The 25,204-nt window shown below is 35.9% G+C and overlaps 1 protein-coding gene across 4 annotated transcripts in view; it reads left to right on the top strand.

Moving 5' to 3' along the window:
* Window positions 1-25,204, top strand: part of LOC150095994 (dehydrodolichyl diphosphate synthase complex subunit DHDDS-like) — a 208,084-nt gene that overhangs the window by 154,014 nt on the left and 28,866 nt on the right. For all 4 annotated transcript variants that reach the window (XM_090409669.1, XM_090409668.1, XM_090409670.1 and 1 more), the window contains one exon: window positions 5,423-5,524. In XM_090409669.1, coding sequence (XP_090265795.1) covers window positions 5,423-5,524 — 102 coding nt within the window. The remainder of the gene's footprint in view (window positions 1-5,422; window positions 5,525-25,204) is intronic.

Raw genomic sequence — 25,204 nt, 5'->3', positions numbered from 1 at the left:
TTTTGCCACCTTCTTGATATTTATTTTCTATGTTCTTGCCAAAGTCCTTCCCATGACTTTTGTTTAGCTAGTTTTACACAGTGTAGCTTTCTTACATTTGTCTCTGTATTCTCCAAGAGCACAAACTGACTTATTTGCCAGGAAGTTTTGATATGCTTTCTTCTTTTCCTTCACTGCCTCTTTAACTTCCTGTGTCCACCATGGAGTTCTAATTTTTCTATCCTTGCAGACAACTTCACCACTTGCCTCTCTAGCTGAATCTATCAGGGTTTTCTTCAAGGCTTGCTACTGAATCTCCAAGGTTTGGTTCCTGTTCTCAAACTCTTTCATTTTTCCTTCAATTATCTTTGGTATTTTAGTCTACAGCTCACATCTGAGAGCTGCTCAACTTTTATTCGCTTTAAAACTTTCTTACATGTTATTCTTTTCAATATGAAATTCAATTTGATCCTGCTCAAGATTAAATAGTGATCACTTCCAATTTCAAATCCTCTGTACACTCTGGTGTCCTGCACCAGGGAGAAAACATCACTATCAACAATAACATAGTCAATGAGACTTTTCTTATTCCTAGCCTCTTCTCTCCATGTGAATTTGTGCACATTTTTATGTTGGAACATGGTGTTAGTAATAACCAGTCCATGTCCTGAGCAGAAATCCAACAGATATTTGCCATTATTATTAGCTTTGCTCTTTTCTCCAAATTTTCCCAAAATATTTTTATATGTCTCACAATCATTTCCTACTCTGCTATTTAGATCCCCAACAAGGACCAACTTTTCCTTTTTCATTGTGTCAGTTGCTTTTTCTAAAGCCTCAAAAAATTCCTCCACTTCTACCTTAGTAGAACCTTCTTTGGGACCATAGGCTCAAATAAGTCTCATTGTCCAGTTCCCCATTCTCATATTTGCCCACATTACTCTACTTGAGACTGATTGCCATTCAAGAAGATTAGCCTCGTATTTTGTGTTGAATACTATGGCTACTCCTTCTTTTCCTTGATTGTCATTGCCTGAATATGACATTTTGTATTTATTGCTCAGAAAGATCTCACCAGTTTTGGTCTTTTTTGTTTCAGTCACCCCTATTATGTCGATCTGGTACTTATCTAATTCCTCAGCTAGCTCCATTTCTTTGCCATTCAGGCTTCTTACGTTGATAGTACCGATCTTTAACTCTGGTGATGTTGAGTTGTGCGCGATTGTGGACAGTATAAATAGTCCCACATACAAACTGGCTAGACATTTAGCGAAGCTACTAGCCACTCTCACAAACAATTCTTCCTCGTTTGTCAAAAATTCAGCACACCTAAAAAGCATCTTACAACACCTTACCCTGAAAAGCTCAGACTTAATAGTAAGCTTTGACATCACTTCGCTATTCACAAATGTACCACTAATCTACTGAAGTCACACTTCCCCCCTGATATATTTGAACTATTCAAATTCACAATACATGCAGGATATTTCACATGGAAAGGGAAAATATACAAACAAATTGATGGGACAGCCATAGGCTCCCCCCCCCCCCCCAGCCAACTTTTACATAGAACACGTGGAAAAACAAGCAATCAATACAGCCACTCTCAAACGAACACTTTGGCTACGCTATGTTGACGATGTGCTTGCTATTTGGCCACATGGCCCTGAGACATTGAAAACATTCTTAGCACATTTAAATAGCCAACATCCAAAAATCCACTTTACTATGGAACTGGAAGCCAATAACTGTGTGCCCTTCCTGGATACACTCATCACACATCTCCCAGATGGTTCCTTATCATTTTCAGTTTTTAGAAAACCCACACATACAGGTAGATACTTACACAAACAATCACACCATCATCCTTCTCAACAATATGGCATATTAAAAATGCTAACCCATAGAGCGAGAGCAATCTGTTCCAATGACAAGGCTCTTACTGCTGAACTGACTCACTTACGCCACACCTTCTTGGCCAACGGCTACAATCCACATAAAATAAACAAAATACTAAACACTCCTAAGAAACTCCTCCCACCATCCACCACAGAGAACTACAACAAAACAGTCACCATCCCTTACATTAAAGGCACATCCGAAAAGATCTCAAGAATTCTCAATAAACATAAACTACGCACTACATTCAGACCATGTAGCAAATTAGCCACCCTCATCCGCTCACCCAAGGACAGCATTCCTCCTTTATCACATCCATGAGTCTACCAAGTACCCTGCTCATGCAATCAAACCTACTACAGTCAAACAGGAAGAACTGTGAACATCCGCATCAGCGAACATAAAAGATACGTCCGGAATTATCATTATGGGAAGTCGGGCCTAGCAGACCATGCTCTGGATACCCCTGCACACAGGATCAACTGGAAAAACACAAAAGTACTACACAGAAACCCGTATAAATCAGAGAGATTGTTCTTAGAGGCGACAGAAGCCCTAAAACACACTCCAAATCTCAACAAATATGGCCGTATTAACTTGCCGATGATCTGGGAGACAGTCATATTAAGAAAAAACTAGCACTTTTCTAGGACTCTAGTAATATATGATAGCTTTTTTTTTTTTTTTTTTTTTCAGATAGAGGGCGCCAAAATCAGGACTCTAGTCTTTGTGTTGCTGCTACAATTTTGTTTAAGTACACCATGTTGTTTTAGTCTCGCGTATTGTGACAAACAGTGTTTTTGTGCTCTGAAGATGCTGGTTATAACACCAGCGAAATATCAGCATTAAGTTAATAAATTAATTATTTACTTAGTTTCTGTGTTCTATTATACCGTTAAAATAATAAACAACATGTTTGACGAACACATAAGTCTGTCCACACGTTTGAGATAGACCAAATCATGGCAGTTTGCTTAGTAAGCCCTTGTGCCAGACCCAGCCAAACGCCTTGGAGATATCAAGTGCTTGAGATTTGCCAAACTTCTCCATGGCATTTTTCCAGAGATGAGTGACGTGTGAGTAGATCTCCTGTTGATCAGCAGCAACGGAATCCATACTGGTGGTTGTTTATTAGACAGGTAGTGTTGGAGTTGGGAATTGATTATTTTTTTCCATTACTTTAGACAATATGGAGGTGAGCGAATGGGGCGGTAGTTGGATGGTACTGGCTTGTCGCCCTTCTTGGGAATGGGTTGAATATAGGCCAATTTCCAGGCTGTTGGATAGATACCAGTGGAGTAAGATAATATATATAGGTGACATAGGACAGGAGTCAGTTCTGGTGCACAAGCCATGCAACAATACTTACACAGCCACTCCCATACACAAGTTTGGCATTATTGGAGGAATGCCGTCAGGGCCAGGAGACTTTTTTGTGTCTAATTTGGACAGGATTTTACTGATCTCTTTCTGGCAAAAGGATATAGTGGGCATTGTATGAGGGGGAGATTTGCTATTGTCAATTATGCATGCATTGGAAGCAAAGTATGAGGCCAGGCAATTGGCCTTTTCTGTAGGTGATGATGCAATGGAGCCATCTGGGTATGATAGAGGTGGGAATAGTGTTGGGCAGAAGTTATGACCCATTGCTTTGGCGAGAGACCAGAAGGCTTGGCTGCTATTTAGACAGCTGCTAATTTCCTGCTTTTTGCTCTTTCAAACTCTGTTTTCAAAGCATTGATTGTTTGTTTTTGTTTTTGTTTTTTTGCATTTATTTCGGGCTTGGGTATAAGCTTTAAATGAGGATGAAGTTCTTGATTTAAGCCAGTTATGGTATGTTTGGTTTTTCATTTGTACAGCCTTGGTGCATCTTTTGGAAAACCAAGGTTTAGTTAGGGAATGGCAGGTCAGAGTACTGTGGGGAATGTATGATTCCATTGCCAGTATTTTACTGATCTCTTTGCTTCCAACTATTGCTTCCCACTTGGCACTGTTATAATGCCTGACTACTCTTGTATGGGAGTGGCTGTGTAAGTATTGTTGCATGGGGAAAGAGATGAGCACTAGGTTGTGGTCAGAATTGCCTAGTAGGCCCTCTACATTCACTGTGTATTTGGATCATTGGTCAGAAAGAGATTAGGGTATTTGAAGAGTGGTTCAGGTCAGGTATTCTGGTTGGCATCTGAACTAGTTGTGTAAAGTCATGATGGCAAATGTTTCAACATCTCTGTCTGCAAGATCTGTAAGATCTTGTGGACAGAGATAGTGGAGGAGGAAAACCAGTTAGTGTTGTGGACATTGAAATCTACTAGGAGGATGATTTCGCTGTTGGGAAAGTGAGACTGGAGGAGGTCTTTTAAGAAATTTTAATTTCCTCTTTCTAAAACAGTTTATAGAAAGAGGAAATTAAAGAGCTCGGAGTGGTTAGTTGCATTATGGGAGTGATAGAGACAGAAAATGAATTTGACTGAGTTGGGTAGGGATATTTTCATCCAAAGAAGGTCAAAGTTGGGAGATTCTAGGTTGGGTGCTCTCTGGCAAGGTATGTCGAAACAAATGTATGCATAGATGCCACCCATCTACTGGTGTACCTGTATTTGATTATTCTTGAATGGCCACTGCTAAAATTTAAATGAACCAATGTTTCCATTGCCATAGGAATTGTTTTAGTAATACATTCAGTGTAAATGTTTTAATCAGAAGAGCAGAAATAAATATACAATTAAGGAAATGAAGCATAGAAAGCATGAAGACTGTCTGCTTGTTATTCTGATGATGCCAGACAGCACAAATAAGTTTGGCTATGTAAGGTAAAGAAATTAATACCAAGTTGCAGCTGATCTGCCTAGTGAACAAACTGTATGCTTAGACTAATCATTAGCCCTTCTACTGTCCATATTAGTATTTTTAATCATTGCAGTTGGAAATAATTCTGCTGTTAGTATAGTTGGATGAGAGAAAATTAGTAATTGAAGACAATTAAAATGTTAGTGACATAAGGAAAACAATAGAGAGAGTAAATGAATTTGACAAAATGAGGTAAATTGATTTTTAGCCAAGGACAAAAGGAAAAGATTCTGATTTCAACACACTCGGATTGTCACAGGATTGTCGAACCTGCACGTGCACAAATGCTCCCTCTGAGATTAATAAAGTAAATGAGAACTGAAATGGATAATGACTGTAGAAACTAAAATTGTTTGGATAAGTCATTGTAATCTATTTCTCATTTCTTGACTGTTCAGGATTGTTGTGACATACGACTCTTGCTCTCTATATAATAAACACTGTTACAAGCATACTCACAATAACAAACTACAAAAAATCCTGACTACAGCTCCATTAGCATAATTCTGTACTAAAAGCTATCACTGTAGCAGACTATTATAAATTATTTCTCTGATTCCTCTGAGTTTGCTATATTGAAGGTTGACTGTATATTCATATTTAAATATGAATGTGTATGTAACAGTCTTGTGATTGTGATCTGTGTCAAACTGAATTTATTTATAATGAACTATATAATTTTTCTTTTTAATTTCAGGCTTTATTTAAATGTTTGTCTAGCCTATACCTCCAGGGAAGAACTCTGCAATGTGGTAAGAGATATGGCAGAAGGTGTTCAGCATGGTTTAATTTATTCTAGGTAAATGTTCTTAAAAATTTCTGAAATACATTTCATTATTTTTCTACTTTAGACTTAAGTGGATCAGATCAGCTTACCTTTAGCTTGACACACTAATATTGTGTCACTGTTGCATCATCAGTGGCATTAACAGGCACTTAAGCACTCACAGCTTTCCAAGGATCCTTGGATTTCTTAATCGTAATACGAGGATAAGGTGGTTACCCCCATACCTCTAAGTATTCTTGTCTGTAAAAATTATGTGTGTTCTGCTGGCCAGTTTTCCTTTCTGAGGGACGAAAAACTAGAGTTTCTGGAAGGGGAAAATCCTTTACCTCTGTATGAGACCGGCTAACTCACCTTTATTCTCGTAGACAGGCTTACACATTGGTTATGCATTATTAAAACGCTTAAGGAATTGAACAACGTAGTTAAGGATATAAATTAAATTATACTTTAATAAATATTTTCCAATATTTCGGCAACGTCACGTTGCCATCTTCTAAAGGAACTTACAAAAAAAGTTACGTGCACGTAGGCACTACAACACAGAAACTGGGAATGAAGAGATGAAGCTATTGTTCTCCTAACAGTCCTGATGGTGCCCTCTAGCGGGCTAAGTAGGTGTTCTTGGCCGTTGGGCTTGAAGGTCTGCTGATGTAGGCCTCCCAAATTTGGGGCAGTCGCATACAACCAAATTTGTTAAGGTTTGGAGAATTTCTTAGGGCTGAGGCAAATATTTATTAAAGTATAATTTAATTTATATCCTTAACTACGTTGTTCAATTCCTTAAGTGTTTTAATAATTCACCTTTAGTTGAAAGAGACCAGATAAAGGTTCCTTATGTTTCTGACTGGAATCGAACCCAGGTCTTTCCGACCAAAGGGCTTCGTCTATACTGACTGAGCTATGGAGACTCTACTGTTGCATCATAGTATGTTATTTATGTTGAGGATACTGCATATTATATAATCAGAAAAAAAGGATAAAATATAAAAAAAAAATTATTATACAATTGACTTTCACTAGCATCACCATTAAAAGAAACTACCAAAACATCCTAACCAAACTATATATGCAATGTTAAGCAAAAAAAGGAAATTAACTACAGCAAGCTATATTACTGTAAACTATGGTTCCTACAAGCATGCTTGTGAGAGTAGTTTTTTATGTGCATGTTCGTGTCGGGAATTGTTTTGCACAATTATTGTACCTACAGGACTTCTCTCTGCTTCTGCATAAGGCAGGCTCACTGACACAAAGTTTATATGGCATGTTAGTTGCAACTCTTTCAGTAGAATTTTATTTCAAGTTAACATTGTGATCTGTCTTAACAACATTGAAAATTTCAGATGCAGTAGAACAAACACTTATTCATGTAATTGAAAACTTGTACCTATGCTAGGATAATTGATTTTAGTTAGATACTGTGTTTGGTGGTACATCAAATGGTTTTGCTTGAGTCTGTGCAGCATTGTTTCTGTGGGAGGGGACTTGTGTTTCATTAGGTGGTGCTGTTTTTATCCAGGTCATCTCTGATTGCACTATTTGTTAACAAATAGTGCAATCAGAGATGACCAGACTGCAGATGTCTCTGTACCTTATTCAGTGATACAATAAAATTACTTGTTTTTCTTGCATCTGCAGTATAATGGCTGTTGGGGAGGGCATGTTGTTCATGGGGAGGGCATGTTGTTCACTATATAGGGATAGCTGCTTCCAGTCTTCAGACAGTATACACATAGGGAGTAAAAATTGAAAGTGAAATATATATATATATATATATATATATATATATATATAAGAAAGAAATACACATAACAAACACAATAAATTGTACAAGATGATTTGCTCCTTCGTCAACCCACATGAATCACCTGATTATAGAATAAGCTCCTCCCTATAGTTATTTACTGAGCTAGCAATGTATACAGTTGCTGTTTCTTGTTGGTTAGTTATTTATTTATTTTTAAATTATGCCTTATAAATGTGAATATGAAAGTCTAGAGTTTTTACAATACTGAAAATATTTTTATTCATGCCAATTCTCTCTTTTTCTTATATTTACTATTCTTTACATCTTTTAGTGAATCACGTATAGTAACTAATAATCAAATATATTAGTATTTAATTATTATTTTTTAATATATGTTACCTCCCCCTGCTATGTGGGATTAGTTACAATGAAAGAAACTGTCATGAAAAGTGGTGTGACCAACGACATGTAGGAACGAAATTGCCAGGTGGTACAGTAATTCTGCTTGCTTCGCCATGACAAGAGAGCTGCGATTGCCCCGACAAGAACGTGTTAAAAGAAATTTGCTGTCACAAACTGTTCCTGTGATCTTTCTATTGCTATAGTGAAAGTCAGCTGTAAACTCATTTATTTATAAGCATAGATGGAGCTGATGGACCCTGTCTGGTGGAGCTAAATTCATTTTATGTGCAATGTTTGAAATATTCCTTTTAAACTGCATTATGTTGAGATTACAGATATCCCCAGATAGCAAAATCCATTGGATTTAAGTTAAAATTCTGACCGAATGTCAAATTTTTGCCTTCACATGGTGTGCCCTATTAATTTGGTAGACACTGGGTACTGAATGAACAAGGATGGGTTGACTTAGCCAACCAAATTGTACTCTCTGTTGTCTTAAACCAGATACACATATGATGGTACAACAAGATGAGATTTCATGCCAGCTGTGGCATTGCCTGATTATTATTATGTGACACTTCCAGGGAGTCCAAGGGGCAATTGCAGCTCTCTTGTTATGGTGAAGCGAGCAGAATTACTGTATCACAGGAGGGCAATCTATTCTCAAGATTAAGGAAATGAGCAAATAGTGAAAAGTCAGCTACTAGAATAAACTCAAACTCAGCATCTAGGGAAAAAACTCCACTGTCAGAAGAATTGAAGATATAAGAAGTATTAATGGAAAGGAAATCAAACTTGCAGGAGAACTGGTACCATGTGGACAAAGTATTTATTACTGAGACATAAACAGTCAAGATATTACTAAATAATAAGTATAGGATGTTATATTCAGATAAATAACAATCAATGAGAGAAAGGAGTAGCGATGGCATTCATCACCACACACAAAGATAAACCTCTTGAATGGAATTTATTTATTTATTGTATGGCCATATACACATGGTTAAAAGGAAATAGAATAAAATACATATGAATATAGATAAGATACAATATATAAAATGATAAATAAGAAGTAAAACATAAACAAGCATATAAAATACAGATATTAAAGGTATTAAATGACAAGCATCAAGCAAGAATTTAGTCATATTTTTACATTTAGATTTTTTATCCAATCAATCGCCTCTGGGGATAGGTCAAAAATGTCCTTTAGTTCACCTGGATATGCCGCTAACTCACATTCCTGAACTATATGACGAATGGTTTGGGTCTCAGCTCCATAAGGGCAGTTGGGATTTGGTATCTTCCCCATTTTGATAGTAAGTCTCTGCACACACCATGACCTGTACAGATCCTGTTAGCAGACTTCCATATATTCGTGGACAGGTCAAATCCAGATGGTTTTTGAAGAATATTTATGTAGCTACAGACTTCAGGTCATACTGCTTGAGTCCGCAGTGCATTCCACTTATTCATCAAACTGGCATTCTGACCGAGAAGGTTACAGGTGGTTTTAATGGCAGGTCTTCTGGATTTTAATCTATCAGATAAAGCATCTGAAATAAACTCATGTATTGGGAGATTTTGGTTATTTAGGATTCTTTTATATTCACGAAGCAGAGCTTCCTGTCGTCGCAATTCTGGAGGAGAAATATGGCTCAGAATGGGGAGCCACTGTAAGGGTGTGCTTCTGATACATCCGTTATTAAGCGCCTAGGTGAGATTAAGTTGAACATCTAATTCAGTGATTCTCAACCACTGTGCCGCAGCACTTTGGTGTGCCGCCACTGCGAATACTCATACATAAGTGGCGTCAGACAAGTAGTTCAATCAGTTCAACCTTCCTAGCAGGGACTGGCTGAACCAATGCGCATGGCTATTATAGTTCTGGCTACTGGCTAACAAAGCTACATATTAGTTTAGTCTACTAGTCGCCTGCTTGATGTGTGCATATGGTTAGTTACAACTTATATATTCGTTTTCGTATGTGCAATACCAATATTGTGTAGTCAAACTTAATTAAAACGGGTTCAAAGGCAATATACAATATGTCGTTTTTAATAATTTTTTGACAAAATTATTTTTATTTTCAATGAACCCCCTAAAATGGATAAATGGATAAAAAAAAAAAGAAAGCTTAACGACGATAATGATGATGCTAGCGATCATGCTAACGAGCCCAGTACAAGTAAAGATGTTTCCTCTGCCAAAAAATGTAATGTTCATCATAAGTATAATGATGACTGCTTAAAATTTGGATTTACATCTACAATGGAAAATGATAAAACTGTTCCAGAGTGTGCGGTATGTGGTTGTAAATTATCAAACAGTGCTATGGTTCCGAGCAAGCTCCAACATCACCTGCTCACTAATCATCCTTCGCTAGCATCAAAAGACAAAGCCTACTTTCAAAATTCATTATCTGCAAGATCCAAACAATTAAAGATTTTTAAAAAGCAAATTAGTGTCTGAAAAAGCTCAGGTAGCTTCTTATGAAGTGGCTGAATTAATTGCTCTCAAATTAAAATTTGGCTGAAAAAATTATATTACCTGCTTGTCGTAAAATTGTAAAAAGAAAGAATGATCGGTGAATCAGCAGAAATTGATGTTTGTAAAATACCACTTTGAAATGACCCAATTCATTGCAGAATTATAGACTTGTCCCAAAATATTGAAGAAAATACTGCTAAAACTCTTGCAAATTCAAATTTTGCTTTACAAATCGACGAAACAGCTGATATTACGGGAAAAGCACACTTAATTGCATTCGTTCGATTCATTCACGAAAATGATATAATTAATCAATTTTTATGTTGTCGTGAATTATCTGATTTCACAACAGGAAAACATATTTTCGATGAAATTAATTATTTACAAGAAATTAAAATTTCATGGAATTTGTGCATTGGCATTTGTACAGATGGTGCTGCAGCTATGACAGGATCTATAAAAGGATTTGTAGCACATGTAAGAGAAGATAATGCAGATATTAGTTACCCATTGTTTTTTTGCATCGGGAAACACTCATTACAAAACAATTACCATCAGAATTGAAAATAGTGCTGGAACAATGTGTTAAAATGATTAATTATATAAAATCAAGACCATTAAAAAGTCACCTGTTTAGTCAGTTATGCCAGGCTATGGAGTCTAAATACGAATCATTGTTACTACACACGGAAGTCAGGTGGTTATCCAGAGGGAAAGTTTTGTCTTGCATGCTTGAATTAAAAAACGAGATAAAGATATTTTTTGAACAAGATAATAATGATTTTGTTGGTTTGTTGGAAAAAAAAATTACTTTATGGTAGAATAAAGCACAAGAAGGTAGTTTAGAAAAGTTTGAGTCAGTTCCAAAAGATTGTTATAAAATAATTCATAAAATAGTTATTGATCATTTGACAATACTAGAGCAAAATATTGTTCATTACTTTCCAAATTTAGAAATAAAAAAATTTGATTGGATTTGGAATCCATTTGTGATAAGCGACACATCGGTGTATGAACTAACTTTGAAAGAAGAAGAAGAACTGATTTCTGTGTGTAATAACTGAGATTTAATTTCAAAACATTCAGAAGAATCAATTCGTTCTGGATTAATCTTAGATACGATTATCTAACAATATCACAAAAAGCTTTAAGTGTGTTATTACAATTTTCCACATCTTATTTGTGCGAATTCGGATTTTTGGCTTTGACCGATATAAAAATGAAAAAAAGATCCAGACTTTTAAATCTGGATCACAAAATGAGAGTAGCATTATCATTTATACGCCCAAATATAAATGAAGTTATCAAAAAAAAAAAAACATGCTCAAATTTCGCATTAAATGTAATTTACCATTAAATAAACATTTTGTTTACTTTGTAATGCAATATCATTTTATATTTTATTGCAAATTATTATTGTATGCTATTTTTACAAAATATATTATAGGTACATGAATTAATTAACCAAATAAAATTCTTTTGAATTTATCTTATTGTTAGTGTGCCACCAAATTTTAAAATTATTAAAAGTGTACTGTGACGAAAAAAAGGTTGAGAATCACTGATCTAATTTGTTGATGTGGTGACTATTAAGCCAGACAGGGGCACCATACTCTGCTGCACTGTAGACCAGTCCCAAAGCGGTGCACTGTAGAGTTGTGGCACTTGAGCCCCATGTAGTACCGTAAAGCTTCTGAACTATATTATTTCTAGTACATACTTTAGCAGCGATATTAATCATATGTTGTTTATATGACAAAGTTTTATTAAAGGTTATCCTCAAGTATTTAGGTGTTGGATTAAATGAGATTAATGTCCCATCAACATATATCTCTGGTTTTTGATTTGCAAGTCTGTTATTAAGGTGAAAACAAGAACATTCAATTTTACCAGGATTTGGTGTTAATCTCGATTTTTTATAGAACTGCCATAAGGCCGACATATCAATTATCAATATTTCTTCAGTTCTTGGTATAGATTTATCACTGATACTTCCTCCATTTACCACTCTGAAATATCGATCACATAATAATTTGTTTATGAGGTGCCCCAGTGTTTTACATGGGATGATCTTAAGGAATTTGTATACGAGTCCCTTCCTCCAGACAGTATCGTAGGTCGCTGTCAAGTCAACAAAGACTGCGGTAGTCTTCAAGCATCTTCGAAACTCCCTTCAGTGTAAGTTGTTAAGCTAAGGACCTGATCTGTGCAGCTATGATCTCTTCTGAACCCCACTTGTTCTATTGGAACACATTCATTCCAAAATTTTCCCACTGATCCTATTCAGAATCAGTCTCTCCAGCAGTTTACTTAAAAGGATTATGGGGCGATAGCTTTCACTTCTGTCTGCTAGCTTACCAGGTTTTATCACAGTGATGATTTTTGTTTCTTTTAAATTCCCTGGGGACACAACCACTTCCACGTACATTGCTAAAAAATTTGGCCAACCACAATGTATCAGGAATTCATTATGAATATTATCGAATCCAGGAGCCTTCCTTGTTTTGATGCGCCAAAGATATTTCCTCACAAGAAGAAGGCAAGGGGAATTGTAGGTTCTTTTGAATTACAGCTTTCTTAGTCTTTAATTCACGTTTTACCTCTCTAGTATGTTCTTTGTCTATAGGGATTCTAGAAAGCGAAACAATATGAGCAGTATCTGATTTGAGTTGACAGGTGAAGATTTCTTTGGTATAAAGGGGCTTGGGCCAAGTTTTTCTGCTAGAGTGTTTAAAGTCTATGTTCTCAGTTAATTGGATCCACTTTTCCCTTCAAGCAGCATTAAGACTATGAAGCAATACTTCTCCCATCTCAGGATCCTTATGCCCAAGGAATTCCCGATACAGGGATTCGCTTTCTTTAGTCCATCCAGGCACATATTCTTTTTGGTAGCCTCGAGGGATGTATCTTTTTGCCACCGTTATGACTACTCCAGTGAATCGTGTATAATTTTTATGAGTTGGGGGAATTCTTCTAAGACGTGCATGTAGGTCCACAGTAAAATTTTCTCAGTCAGCTTTTTGGAAATTCCATCTTGGTCTAGGAAATGATGTTATCACTGGAATTTGGGTGCCTAATTCCATTAAAATGGAACAGTGTTGACTATTTGGAAAAACCGAGAATACGTCTGGAGACCTGTAAAGGTTGATTTTCACTATCAGTGGAGACAAATGTCAAATCAGGGTTATATTTCTTATTCCAAACTCTAAAGGTGCCTTTTTCCTTGGCATCAAAAACCAAGTGGAGACGGTGTAGATCTGCCCATTTAGCTTATGTTTCCCCATTTTGATCATTCCAATGATATTTCCAAGAAGTATGGTGGCTGTTAAAGTCTCCAGAGTACACTGATGGATGGTGTATATCTGTATAACATCATTTGGCCAAGCGGTTCCAGGTGGTTTATACACATTCACAATCATGATGTTCTCTATTCTAGCAACGATCTTATGGATTTTGTCATCAGTAGAAAAGGTTATCAGCACAGCATTCTCAATATCATTTCGGATATATGTTATGTTGTCATAGCAATAACTATATGTTATTCCAATATCGTAACCAGGAATTGTTGCTCTAGATTTAACTTGGTCTTCAGATTCGATATGTGATTCTTGAATAAAAAGTAGATCGATGTTTTCATCTCGTAGGAGTTTAGAAAGATATTGTCACTTTGATGCACTAATACCCTCAACATTTAACTGGCAGATACAGATACTATGTCCGATGTTCCTTGTCATTTGGTTCTGGGAGGAATCGTTGTGAAGGTTTTGAATTTCCATGTGCAAATATGGTCAGGAGATTGCACAATGGTTTGGCCGCGAGTTGCTCTAGCTCTTTAGTGTGACCCAGGGTGCACCACGAGAAGGCTAGCTAGAATTGCGCCCCTCTTGAATGGAAAGCCATTTTACATAGAGTTATATGGGAAAACTTCAAAATGGGAAAATTGACAATGAAATTTATTTGTGCCTGTGGTCCTACAGAAGGTTCTCCTAACGAAGAAGTGGAAGAATTTTTCAAGTCATTAGAGCAGACAGCTGATAAAGAAAATGGAAAAAGTGTTCCATGTTGGAAATCTAACCATCACAGTAGGAAATGAATCCCACCAGACATAGAAATGTTTTGAAATGGAGAAATGGAGCAAGGCTAATAATAATGGTAAGCATCTGCTTGATTTCTGCTCAGGATATGGATTAGTCATTGCTAATACCATGTTTCAATGAAAAGAAGTACACAAATTCACTTGGAGAGAAGACAAGAAATAAGAAAAGCCTCACTATGTCATTGTTAGTGATGCCTTTGTGCTGGTTGGTTCAAGACAAGAGCATACAGAGGATTTCAATTTGGAAGTAACCATGACTTTGTTTTAACTAGGATAAAAATGAATATCATCATATTGAAAATAACAGTATATAAGAAAGTTTTAAAAAGAATTAAAGCTTGATAGATTTTATAAGTCAACTGCAGACTCAAATATACAAATATTATTCAAGGAAAAAAAATCAGCTAGCAGATTTTATTCCCTTATAGGGAGTAGGCAACGCCTTTTTCAACCCTATCTAGCTTGTGGAGACTGGATGAGCAGTTCAATCTCCACCAGTAGCCAATCAGTCATAGCTGGCCCAAGACTATCACTAATTATAAGTGCCAACCGATGATGAGACCTGCAGACAAGTACTGCCATCTGTTGGTACCTAACCCTAATAGGATATGTTCTTGTCTGAAATAGTGTGGGTTCTACATTCAATTTTTTTGAGTTTACAGATGTGATGGGACGAAAAATTTGCTTGCCCATGCCAGAGATCATCTAACTCGAGAACTGGTCAAAGAAAGGCTTAGAAAAAGTTCCTCCATTCAGTGATGACTAGACTTGAACATAGTCAATCTTTGGGGGGCCTAATACAAAGGATGCAACTGCCACTTCCACTGAGCTCTACATGCCAGAAAAAAAAAATGAGAGTTCAAAAACAAGAACCAAAACTTGGAATCTCAGTGGCAGACTCTGAAGTAAACACTAACTGATTTAGCTACAGAGGCATGTGGCGAAGTTGACTTCAAAGAGAAAAAAATCAAAACCCCATGGTAAATGCAAGAAGTTAAAAATGTTCTTGGAAAGAAGAAAGCAAGAGAAAATGTAAGAGAGCTGAGCTCTGTGTAAAGTAGCTAAACAAAAGTCATCAGAAGTCATGGTAAGAAGATAAAAGATAAATATCAGGAAGGTGGCAAAATGTTCTTGAGGCTATTGAAAAATTCAGAAAGTGGTAAAAGGAATCAAAGATGATAAAGGTGATGTGAAAACTGAAGAGAATGATATTCTTCATATCTGGAGTAATTACTTTTAAAGATTTTTAAATGAAACAAGCAGTGATAAAACAGTAGCAAAATTTTTCAAGTGAAATGCAAACGGGAGCACATAATCAGTACTTGAGGTAGAAAAAACTTGGATTGTGCAAAGGTGGAAAGACTAGTGATATTCAACCAGAAATGCTGAAATACTGAGGTATGAAAGTTTTGCACTGGCCACACTGCATAAGAAGGTTGAATTCCAGATGATTGGAGTAGAACTCTCATAATTCCCATCCATAAAAAAATAAATGGAGTAATTCTAAATGTGAGAATTACAGAACAGTTTTTCTATTTAGTGTTCTGAGTAAGATTTATGCAAGTGTTTTTGAAAAGAAGCTGAAAAAAATTGTGGATTAGAGAGACACTGGGAAAGAAACCCAGCTGGGTTTGGGCCAAATAGAGATTGTCAACATCAGATTTTCGCTTTACAACAAATGGTTGAGAAATCTTTTCCAAATCTAGAAACCTAAGTTTTCAATGGGCAGGATGATGGTGTGATGTAAAATCAGGTGTAAGGCAAGGATGCATATTATCTCAACTCTTATTCATTGTCTATGTGGGCTGCATTATGAAAGAAAGTAGCAATAAACCTGATATTAGAATCAGAGCCATCAAACTTAGCTCTTTGCTTTATGCAAATGATGTTTGCATCCATGCATCTGGTGCAAGTCTCCAGGATTCTTTAAATTGAATAACATCTGTAACAATTTAATGCTAATGAAAATTAGCATTAAAAACACTAGTATGAAAATAGGCAGGAACATAGAAAACTTCAGTTGCATTCTCAATGAATAATCTATAGAACCAGTAAAATGTTTCAGCTATTTAGGCACAGTTTTTAGTGAAGATGGCAACTTAAATCGGAAAATAGATAACAGATTAAGCAAAACTGGTATGGAAGAGTCAGTTGAATAAATTTATATGGAATTAGAGAGAAATTAGCCAAAACACTAAACTATCAGTATACAAGACAGTGTTCAAACCAGTTTTAAGTTTATGGATCTGAGGGTTGGATTAAAAATAAATTACGTAATCAAAGATTATGAGACTAGATATGAGAGTTCTGAGAAAAATTAAGCAAGTGAACAGATGATATCAATGGCAGAATCATATTGAAAATGAAGATATTAGAAAGGAACTTGACATTGCTAACTTAAGAATCTGTGAATCTAAGGTGGTATGGCCACTCAAAATAGCAGTATATATCAAACACAGTGGTACTTAATTATTGTATGCAGTTAGATATTAATAGAAAATGGCTAACACTGAATTTTTTACTAAACCCTTTGTAGTGTGCAAATCTTGAAGAGTTCTTGATTTATGTGTCCTGTAGGAAGAAATTATAGTTGTCTCTCCCTATAAGCATGCTCATTGGAACCAGAGGAATTTATTATAGTAAATTCTTTTAGAATGGTATTGTACCTATGAATTTATCTGGTTGGGACACTTCTTAGTAGTTTGTTATAGTGAGTTTATAATGCTCTTTGCAATAATGAAAATTGACTATATTATGGAAAAATGGCCTTGCTGGATGGAGAAGGTGATCAGGCAACTGATAAAGATGACAAAGCAGAACTGTTTAATAATGTTGACCAGACTGTTTTGTTATGGCAAAACAGGTGTTATTCCTAGTAGGAGAGAATGGGATGAGAATTGCAGGTTCATTAATTGGCTGTAATATGAATGTACTATTACTGGAATATAGACTTCGTTTCTTATCAAAAGTTATGTCTCACTCTTTGAAGAGAATAAAATGCATTATAGATATTGTCTCTATAATTTCATTATAGACTATAGATTTATTATTATTATCTGAGACTTCCAGGGAGTTATGGACTCATTGTGGGAGGCTGTAGATCAACCACACCAGCTATCATACTTCTCTTAAACTCATTTACACTAGATGGCACTACTGTGAGAGAGTAATGGCTAGCTCTTATTCCTTTCTTAACTACACTTACACTTAACTTCCACAGATGTCTTTTTGTTCTCTCCTGACCTTCACATAACGAAAAATTTCATCAGTTGATAACCTCTCATACTCTTCCTCCTGTTTACCAGTCTGCAGTCCACATCCTCTCAGTCTGTACTCATAATCTGCAATCCATATTCCCAATATCATCTTTCTCTTTTTTACATTCTTTCCACAGCATCTTCATTCTCTCCATACCTAGGAATCCAAATCTGCACAATAGTTAGTCCATGTGAGGCTGTATCAAGACCTTATAAAGAGGCAAAATGACATTCTTATCCTTACATGTCAATGTTGGAGGCTTAATGGATTTTTTACAACACTCAAAAAGAATTAAAATAGAATTTAATACTTCCTATATTTCGTCCTAGTCACTAGGACATCTACGGGGATTACAAAAACAATTAATGTAACATATACACAAATAACAAACAATACTAAGCCCAACCACGTGGGTGACACCAGAGCGGATAAGGGTAATGTGGTTGGGCTTAGTATTGTTTGTTATTTGTGTATATGTTACATTAATTGTTTTTGTAATCCCCGTAGATGTCCTAGTGACTAGGACGAAATATAGGAAGTATTAAATTCTATTTTAATTCTTTTTGAGTGTTGTAAAAAATCCATTAAGCCTCCAACATGATGTCCTCACAGTACTTAAGCCTCTACACACGTATGTCAATGTTTGTTTCAACAATGCAATTATCTTCTGAGTTATATTTGCAATTTTTGCAGTACAACCTTTCAAATTTAGTATTTTATCCACTGTACATCCAAGATCCCCAGCATCATTAATTTTTTGTAACATAATCCCATCAATTTCTCTTGTTCCATGTAAATTTATTCAACTGACTCCCCACCATACCAGCTTTTCTTATTCTGTTGTCTATTTCCAGATTTAATTTGCCATCTTTTCACTAAAAACTGTGCCTAAATAGTTTAAATATTTTGCTTGTTATATAGGTTCTCCATTAAGAATGCAGTTGAAGCTTTCCATATATTCCTTTTCATAGTTTTTGGTCTTTTTATTACTTATTTTTATACCAGATTTTTTACAGCTGTTATTCAGTTAAACCTTTAACTGAATCTTTAACTTGCAGTCCAGTGCATGTTAAAGAGACTTGCATTGGATTTGTTTAGGAGTTCATCATCTACATGAAGCCAAAAGCTAAATTGAATATCTCCAATTCTGATATTAGGTGTAATGTTGCTCTGTTTCATAATTTGATCCATATAAATGAAGAACAAGAATGGAAATAATGTGCCCTTGTGTTATAACTGAGTTAACATCAAGCCACCTACGATTTAAATATAGGCTATGAATTGCCCTGTGTGACATGCCATTTACCCTATATAATTCTAGTGTGCTGAAATAGCTTTTCTCTTCCTACTTTATCATATAACTTCCATGTCTACAAAACTTAAGTAGAGATCCATATTATATTTTCTGGAATTCTAAATATTTGTTGTAAGGTGAGAAACCTGATCTTTGACAGCTTTATTTGTTATTCTTCTCTGTGGTTTTTCTTAGCCTCTTTTCAGGTATGCTTGCATCTGGCTTACCTGGAACACTTAATAGTGGAATTCTTTTGTAATTCTCACATTCAGTTTTATTTCCCTTTTTATAGATGGGAACTACAAGAGCTCCACTCCAATCTTCTGGAATTCACCCTTTTGACCTTCTCAATTATGCAGTGTAGCCATTGCAAAACTTTGATATATCTGTTGTTAATCATTTCTGGTATCATCTACTTCAGCTTTCCACATTTCAGGCTTTTAATAACTGATTCCTTTCGGATATTTTCTGTCATTGTCACTGTTTGTTTCATTTAGAAAGTCTTTCTAAGTAATTACTACAGATACCTAGAATATCTTTAGTTTCACTTTTCATGTCATCTTTATCATCTCTGATTCCTTTTAGAGTACACTTTTCTCCATTTCTGTACTTTCTCAATAACCTCCAAACATTTTTTCCACCTTTATGTTTATCTTCTATATTCTTACAAATATTTGGTTAATTAAATATCTTTCTTGTGTTTACGTGCATTTATCATTCATTCTTACAAAGGTCTTCCCATGACTTTTATTTAGCTACTTATAGCTTAGTTCTCTTATATTTTTCTCTGTATTGCCACAGAGCATCTGCTGACTTACTTGTTAAAAACTTTTGATATGCTTTCTTCTATTCAAGGACTGTGTTAACTTCTTGCATTCACCATGGAGTTCTGATTTTTCTCTCCTTGGAGACATCGCCACATGCCTCTCTAGCTGAATCAGTCAGTGTTTACTTCAGAGTCTGCCACTGAGACTCAAGGTTTGGTTCTTGTTTTTGAACTCTTCATTTTTGCCTGAATATCTGTATAGTTGAGTCTACAGTTAACTTATAAAAGCTGCTCAACTTTAATTCATTTTAAAATTTTCTTACATATTTTTTTTTTCAACATCACCTTCATTTTTACCCTGCTTCCAATTTCATTTCTTCTGTTATACTCTTGAATCCTGAATTGGTGTAAAGATATCATTATCAACAATAATATAGTCAATAAGACTTTTCTTTTTTTCTTATGTCTTCTCTCAGTGTGAATTTGTCTACATCTTTGTACACAAATCTGTGTCCTGAATAGAAATCTAGCAGACTGTCCATTATTATTATTAGCTTTGTTGTTTTCTCCAAATTTTTCATAACATTTTTATTTATTAGGATTTGTTTCCTACTCCACTGCTTAGTCTAAAAAGGACCAGTTTTTCTGTTTTCATTATGTCAGCTGCCTGTTTTAATGACTTGAAAAATTCCTCCACTTCTTCCTTAGAAGAAGAACCTTCTGTGGGGATGATATGCACAGATAAATTGCATTGACCAATTCTCCATTTTGAAATTTGTCCACATGAGTTTTGAAATTGCTTGCCATAATTTGTTATCTTGTTTGATGTTGAATTCTATCGCTACTCCTTGCTTTCCTTGATAACTATTGCCCAAATATAACATCTTATTTGTTCTTTAGCAGGCTTTTTCCACCATTGATGATGCCTATTTTCACTTCTGCTGACTTTCACTTCTGCTTAGAGTTTGTTTCAGTAGCTGACTTTTCACTGTTGCACTTGCTCCTCGACAAAAACCACAAGGACCTTGTTTAACCTCAGGTAATGCCTCAGTTGGCATAGAATTTCATCATCTTGTACCATTGTGTTTGTTTCTTGTTTAAGCTAGTAGAGAAATACAGTTGGTCATCTCACGTTTCTATCCCATCCTCATTTGTTCAGTATCCAGGCAAATACCTACTAACAGGATGCATTGCGCTACCTTAAGGTCAGGATTGGACATTACTCATAGATCAGAAGTCCCAGCTGGCTCTCCCACATTCTTTAAATGGTTATGTCGAAGGTCTTCTCCTTATATATCTTTGATAAGTAGAAGATCCCCTTGCTGAAGAATTTAATTTGCATGGTGCAGATATCTCTGTGAATCTTGATAGTTTTTGAAGTATTGCATGAGTGGCAAAATTTGTCAGGGTTACTTAGTCTACTTTTTCATCATCTTCATTGAATCATTAATATGAATATAATTATGACAGTGAGGCTTATTCCAGTTTTTATTAGAGTGATTCATCATACCAAGTGATACCAAGAAATAGCCTGTGTTATCACAGTTGGCTATGGTTTCATTTATTTGGATTTTGGCAAAAGCATTGATATTCTTCCACTGTTGATTAAAATATACTAAGTAGGTATTAATGATTACTTAGTAAGGTGGTCATTAATAGGAAATTGGTTGACAGATAAATGGCAAGAAGTAGTGTTTAGAGGGTAATCTTCAAAGAACTAGGTTCTTTGAAGATTACCTAGTTGATGGCAGAATTTTGTGTTTTGGCCATTGTTGCTTAATATATTGCTGATGATATGATGTGGACATAGTAGTTAGCTGTTTGGATAATCTAATTTTACAGGATCTTAAAAGATTGGAAGAATGTACAGGGAAGTGAGGCTTAAATTTAATGTGAACAAATGCAAATATATGTGATTTGATAATAAGGTGGTATTAAACAGATATAAGTTGAATAGACATGCTTTAGAAAAAGTTAACGCAAGGATTTGAATATTTTAGTTAATAGGGAATTGAAGTTCAATAATCATATTGGTAAGTAATATACATCTAGTGAAGCTTGGCAGATTGTGGGCTTAATTAAAGGAAACTTCACTTATAGGAGATAGAACTTAAAACTTTTTGTGATGGCTCACCAGTCAGGCAGATATCTCACTAATCAGATGTCGACCTGGATATACTCTACCATCGTTGCCTAACATAGTCATGTGTTTAATACTGGATCTGGTCAGCTTATAATCTTTCATTAAGTTGACCAGATCCAGGATTGTATTAGTGTATCATCTATTGTATTAGTTTTCACTCTGCGAAGAAAAAATGCATGCATTTTATAAAAGATATTATATTTTACTAAGTTTTTGTTAATACTTATGTCTTGAATCATTTTTATGGAAAAAATCAATTTCTTCTCTTCTATTATAAACAAACATTGAGAACATTCTTCTTCTTCTGCAGCTTTTCCCACTTAAGTAGGGTCACTGTTTGTAGTGAGTCTCCTCCACAACCTCCTGTCTTGGGCTGTAGCCACATCCAAGTTCTTCATCCTCAAGTTCTCCTCCACCATCTCATTCCATCTCTTCTTTGGCTACCCACGCTTCCTCCCCCCCACACACACACATCCATCTGCATGACCTTTTTTCCTACATACTCTTCCTCCCTCCTCATCACATGACCAAACCATCTCAACCTTGCCTCCTGTATCTTTACTCCTAAGTTCGTAACTTTTATTGTTCCCCTTACATAGTCATTTCTCAGACAATCCTTTCTGGTCACACTGCACATCCACCTAAGCATTCTCATCTCTGCTACCTCCATCTTGCTGATGTTATTTTTCCTCAGGGCCACAGTTTCCATAGCATACGTCATAGCTGGTCTCACTACTCTGTCCTGTAGATTTTGCCTTTTAGATTGATCGGCACCCTCTTATCGCATAGCACTCCAGCCATCTGTCTCCAGTTCCTCCATCCTGCTTGTATCCTGCATCCCACTTCCTTCTCAGCCTTGCCATCCTGTTTCATTGTTGAACCTAAGTATCTAAAGTCACTGATGACATTTCCTTCCAGCTCCAGATCTATCTCCTAGCTGCCATCCACTTTGCAACACATATACTCTGTCTTACTTCTGCTCAGTCTCATACCTCTCTCTCTCTCTTCTAGTACTTTCCTCCAACTTTACAGTTTAGCTGCTACTTCTTCTCTTGATTCTGCACCCAACACGATGTGATCTGCATACAACATAGTCCAAGGTGCATCTTCTCTCACCTCCTTTGTCACCTCCTCCATCACAATATTAAACAGGAACGGACTTAATGCTGACCCTTGATGCAAGCCAACTGTCACTGGAAAACTTTGTCTCTCCCAGGCAGGTCCAAACTCTTGTCTTCACATTTCTGTACATCTCCTGCACCAGCCTGACATATCTCTCTGGTACCTTCTTCTCCCTCAGACACCTCCAGACTTCTTGCGTTGGCACTTTATGATATGCTTTCTCCAGATCAATAGATACCAGATGTAGCTCCCGTTGCTTCTCTTGAAACTTTTCCGTCATCTGTCGTAACCCAAAGATAGCATCTGTCATCAGTTGACCAGGCATGAAGCCAAATTGCTCCTTTTCAATCTCCACCTCCTTCCTCAGTCTTCCATCAAGAACCCTCTCTAGGATTTTCATTGTGTGGGACATCAAACTTTATTCCTCTGTAATTCTTATAGTTTTGTGCATCCCCTTTACTCTTGTAGATGGGGACAAGAGTACTTTCCCTCCATTCCTCAGGTATATTTTCCTGTTGACAAACTTTTATTAACAGGTCCCACAGCAGGTTAATTCCCAGTGGCGTCATATGACACAGCTTCAATTGAAAACAAAAAAATAAATTAAAAAAAAAAAAATTTGGTTAGAATCAATATAAAGAAATATTTTAGGAAAATAAGTTTCATTTTTCAAGGTTTAATGTTTACCGTAATAAAGGTCATATTCTGCATATTCTATTACTGGATAAGAAAGAAGCTAATTACCACAGCTGCACATCTCTTTTTGGTTTTTGTGTCTATTAATTGGTTGCCTCATGGTATAAATGAGTGTTCTCTGAAAGTAAAATAATGCATTCATATCCTATTCTATCCTCTCAATGATCGTATTCCATTATGAAAAATCAGTGATAATCGACAAAACAGGCATTTGTAATGATTAATATTGCTCACTAGATGCAGTAAGTAAGGTAAACATACAAAAGCTGTTTAATGACATTAAACTGAAGCTTTTCTTGTGGGTTTTTTTTTTTTTTTCCCAATAAATTCTCACTTGTTACGGACAAGTAGACAATCACATTTTTCAAGATCTATACAAGTCTCCTATCAAGCCACTTGAATATGGCTCACTACTTTTATAAAGTTTCTAATGAATGTCAAGAGAAGATTATAATTCAAGAAGATTTACTGTGTGTATGTTTGAAAGGGGTGGTGATCACACACTTCACCGTGAAAATCATCTACCACTTAATGGCATTCAGAAGCATCCATGTTGCCATGGGATTTGAACCCACAACCTTGGTAATTGAAAAGCAGATGCTACCCAATTAGTCACCAGATAGGTTAGTTGTAACCTGATACATTTATCTAACAGGAGGTGGCAAACTGATTTAATTGAGATTTATAAGTCAGGACATGTATAAAATAGGCAAGGAGTTTGCTGTGTGAACTAGGCTCTACCAGAAAGTATAATAAAAAGATCATGCAAAAGAAATATATGAATATCAATTTTGCTATTAAGATTAAAAATAGAATTGCCTTCAGCATCTGGTTATAGAAACAATAAATTTGTGACATAATTTTAAGAAATAATCAGATATTTGTTATGGGTGGAAGATAATGAATTATTGAATTAATGAATGTATAATGAATTTTATAGTGTTGAACATTATTACATTATTGGTATTATTATGCATCTGCGTATAAATACATATGTAGAATAAAAATGAAAAATAATTAAAATAAGGATGTCAGAGAATGAAAGAGAAGATAGCTATGAGTGGATATACAGAATTCAGTCTGTCACACATGGGTCAGTGAATTTCATGATCTGCATATTGGTTTGGCCATCATAGTGATTACTTAGTATATGGTTCACTTGCCTTTTTTTTTTTTTTTTAGCATTGAGTTAGTCACTGTCTGAGCACTCCAGTTTTCTCTCATATAATTAAACCAGACCTCAAATATCATCTGTAGTGGTTACATGTACTCTCTCTATCTCAATGGATTTAACAGGCCTTTAAGGCCCACACCCCTCCAAGCATGCTTGGATTTCATAACCGGAATACGAGGATAGAATGGTCACTCCAATGCCTCGAAGATTCCTGTGTGTGTTTGCGGGATGAAAAACCCCAGATAAACTGGCGGGAAAAACCCTGCTGTCCATGCCCAAGACCGGCTAACTTGGTTATGGGTGAGGAAGATCCTTAAGCTCCTCATGTCGTCGATGGGAATCGAACCTAGGACACTCCTTCCCCAGGCATATGGTTGCGAAGCGCAAAGCCACTAGGCTAACCTCATGGATGGTTACATGTACTGCCCAGGTATAAATATGAATTTGGGTAATATGCTGGGTTTATCACCCAAAAGAGACTAAAGTTTATTGGTGAAAGGCAAG

Source organism: Typopeltis vanoorti, chromosome 19 (genome assembly GCF_054136105.1).
Source record: "Typopeltis vanoorti isolate ZY-2024b chromosome 19, IOZ_Tvanoo_1.0, whole genome shotgun sequence".
NCBI classification, from domain to species: Eukaryota; Metazoa; Arthropoda; class Arachnida; order Uropygi; family Thelyphonidae; genus Typopeltis; species Typopeltis vanoorti.
The sequence above is the reverse complement of the archived record's forward strand: the minus strand, read 5'-3'. Positions and strand labels throughout refer to the sequence as shown.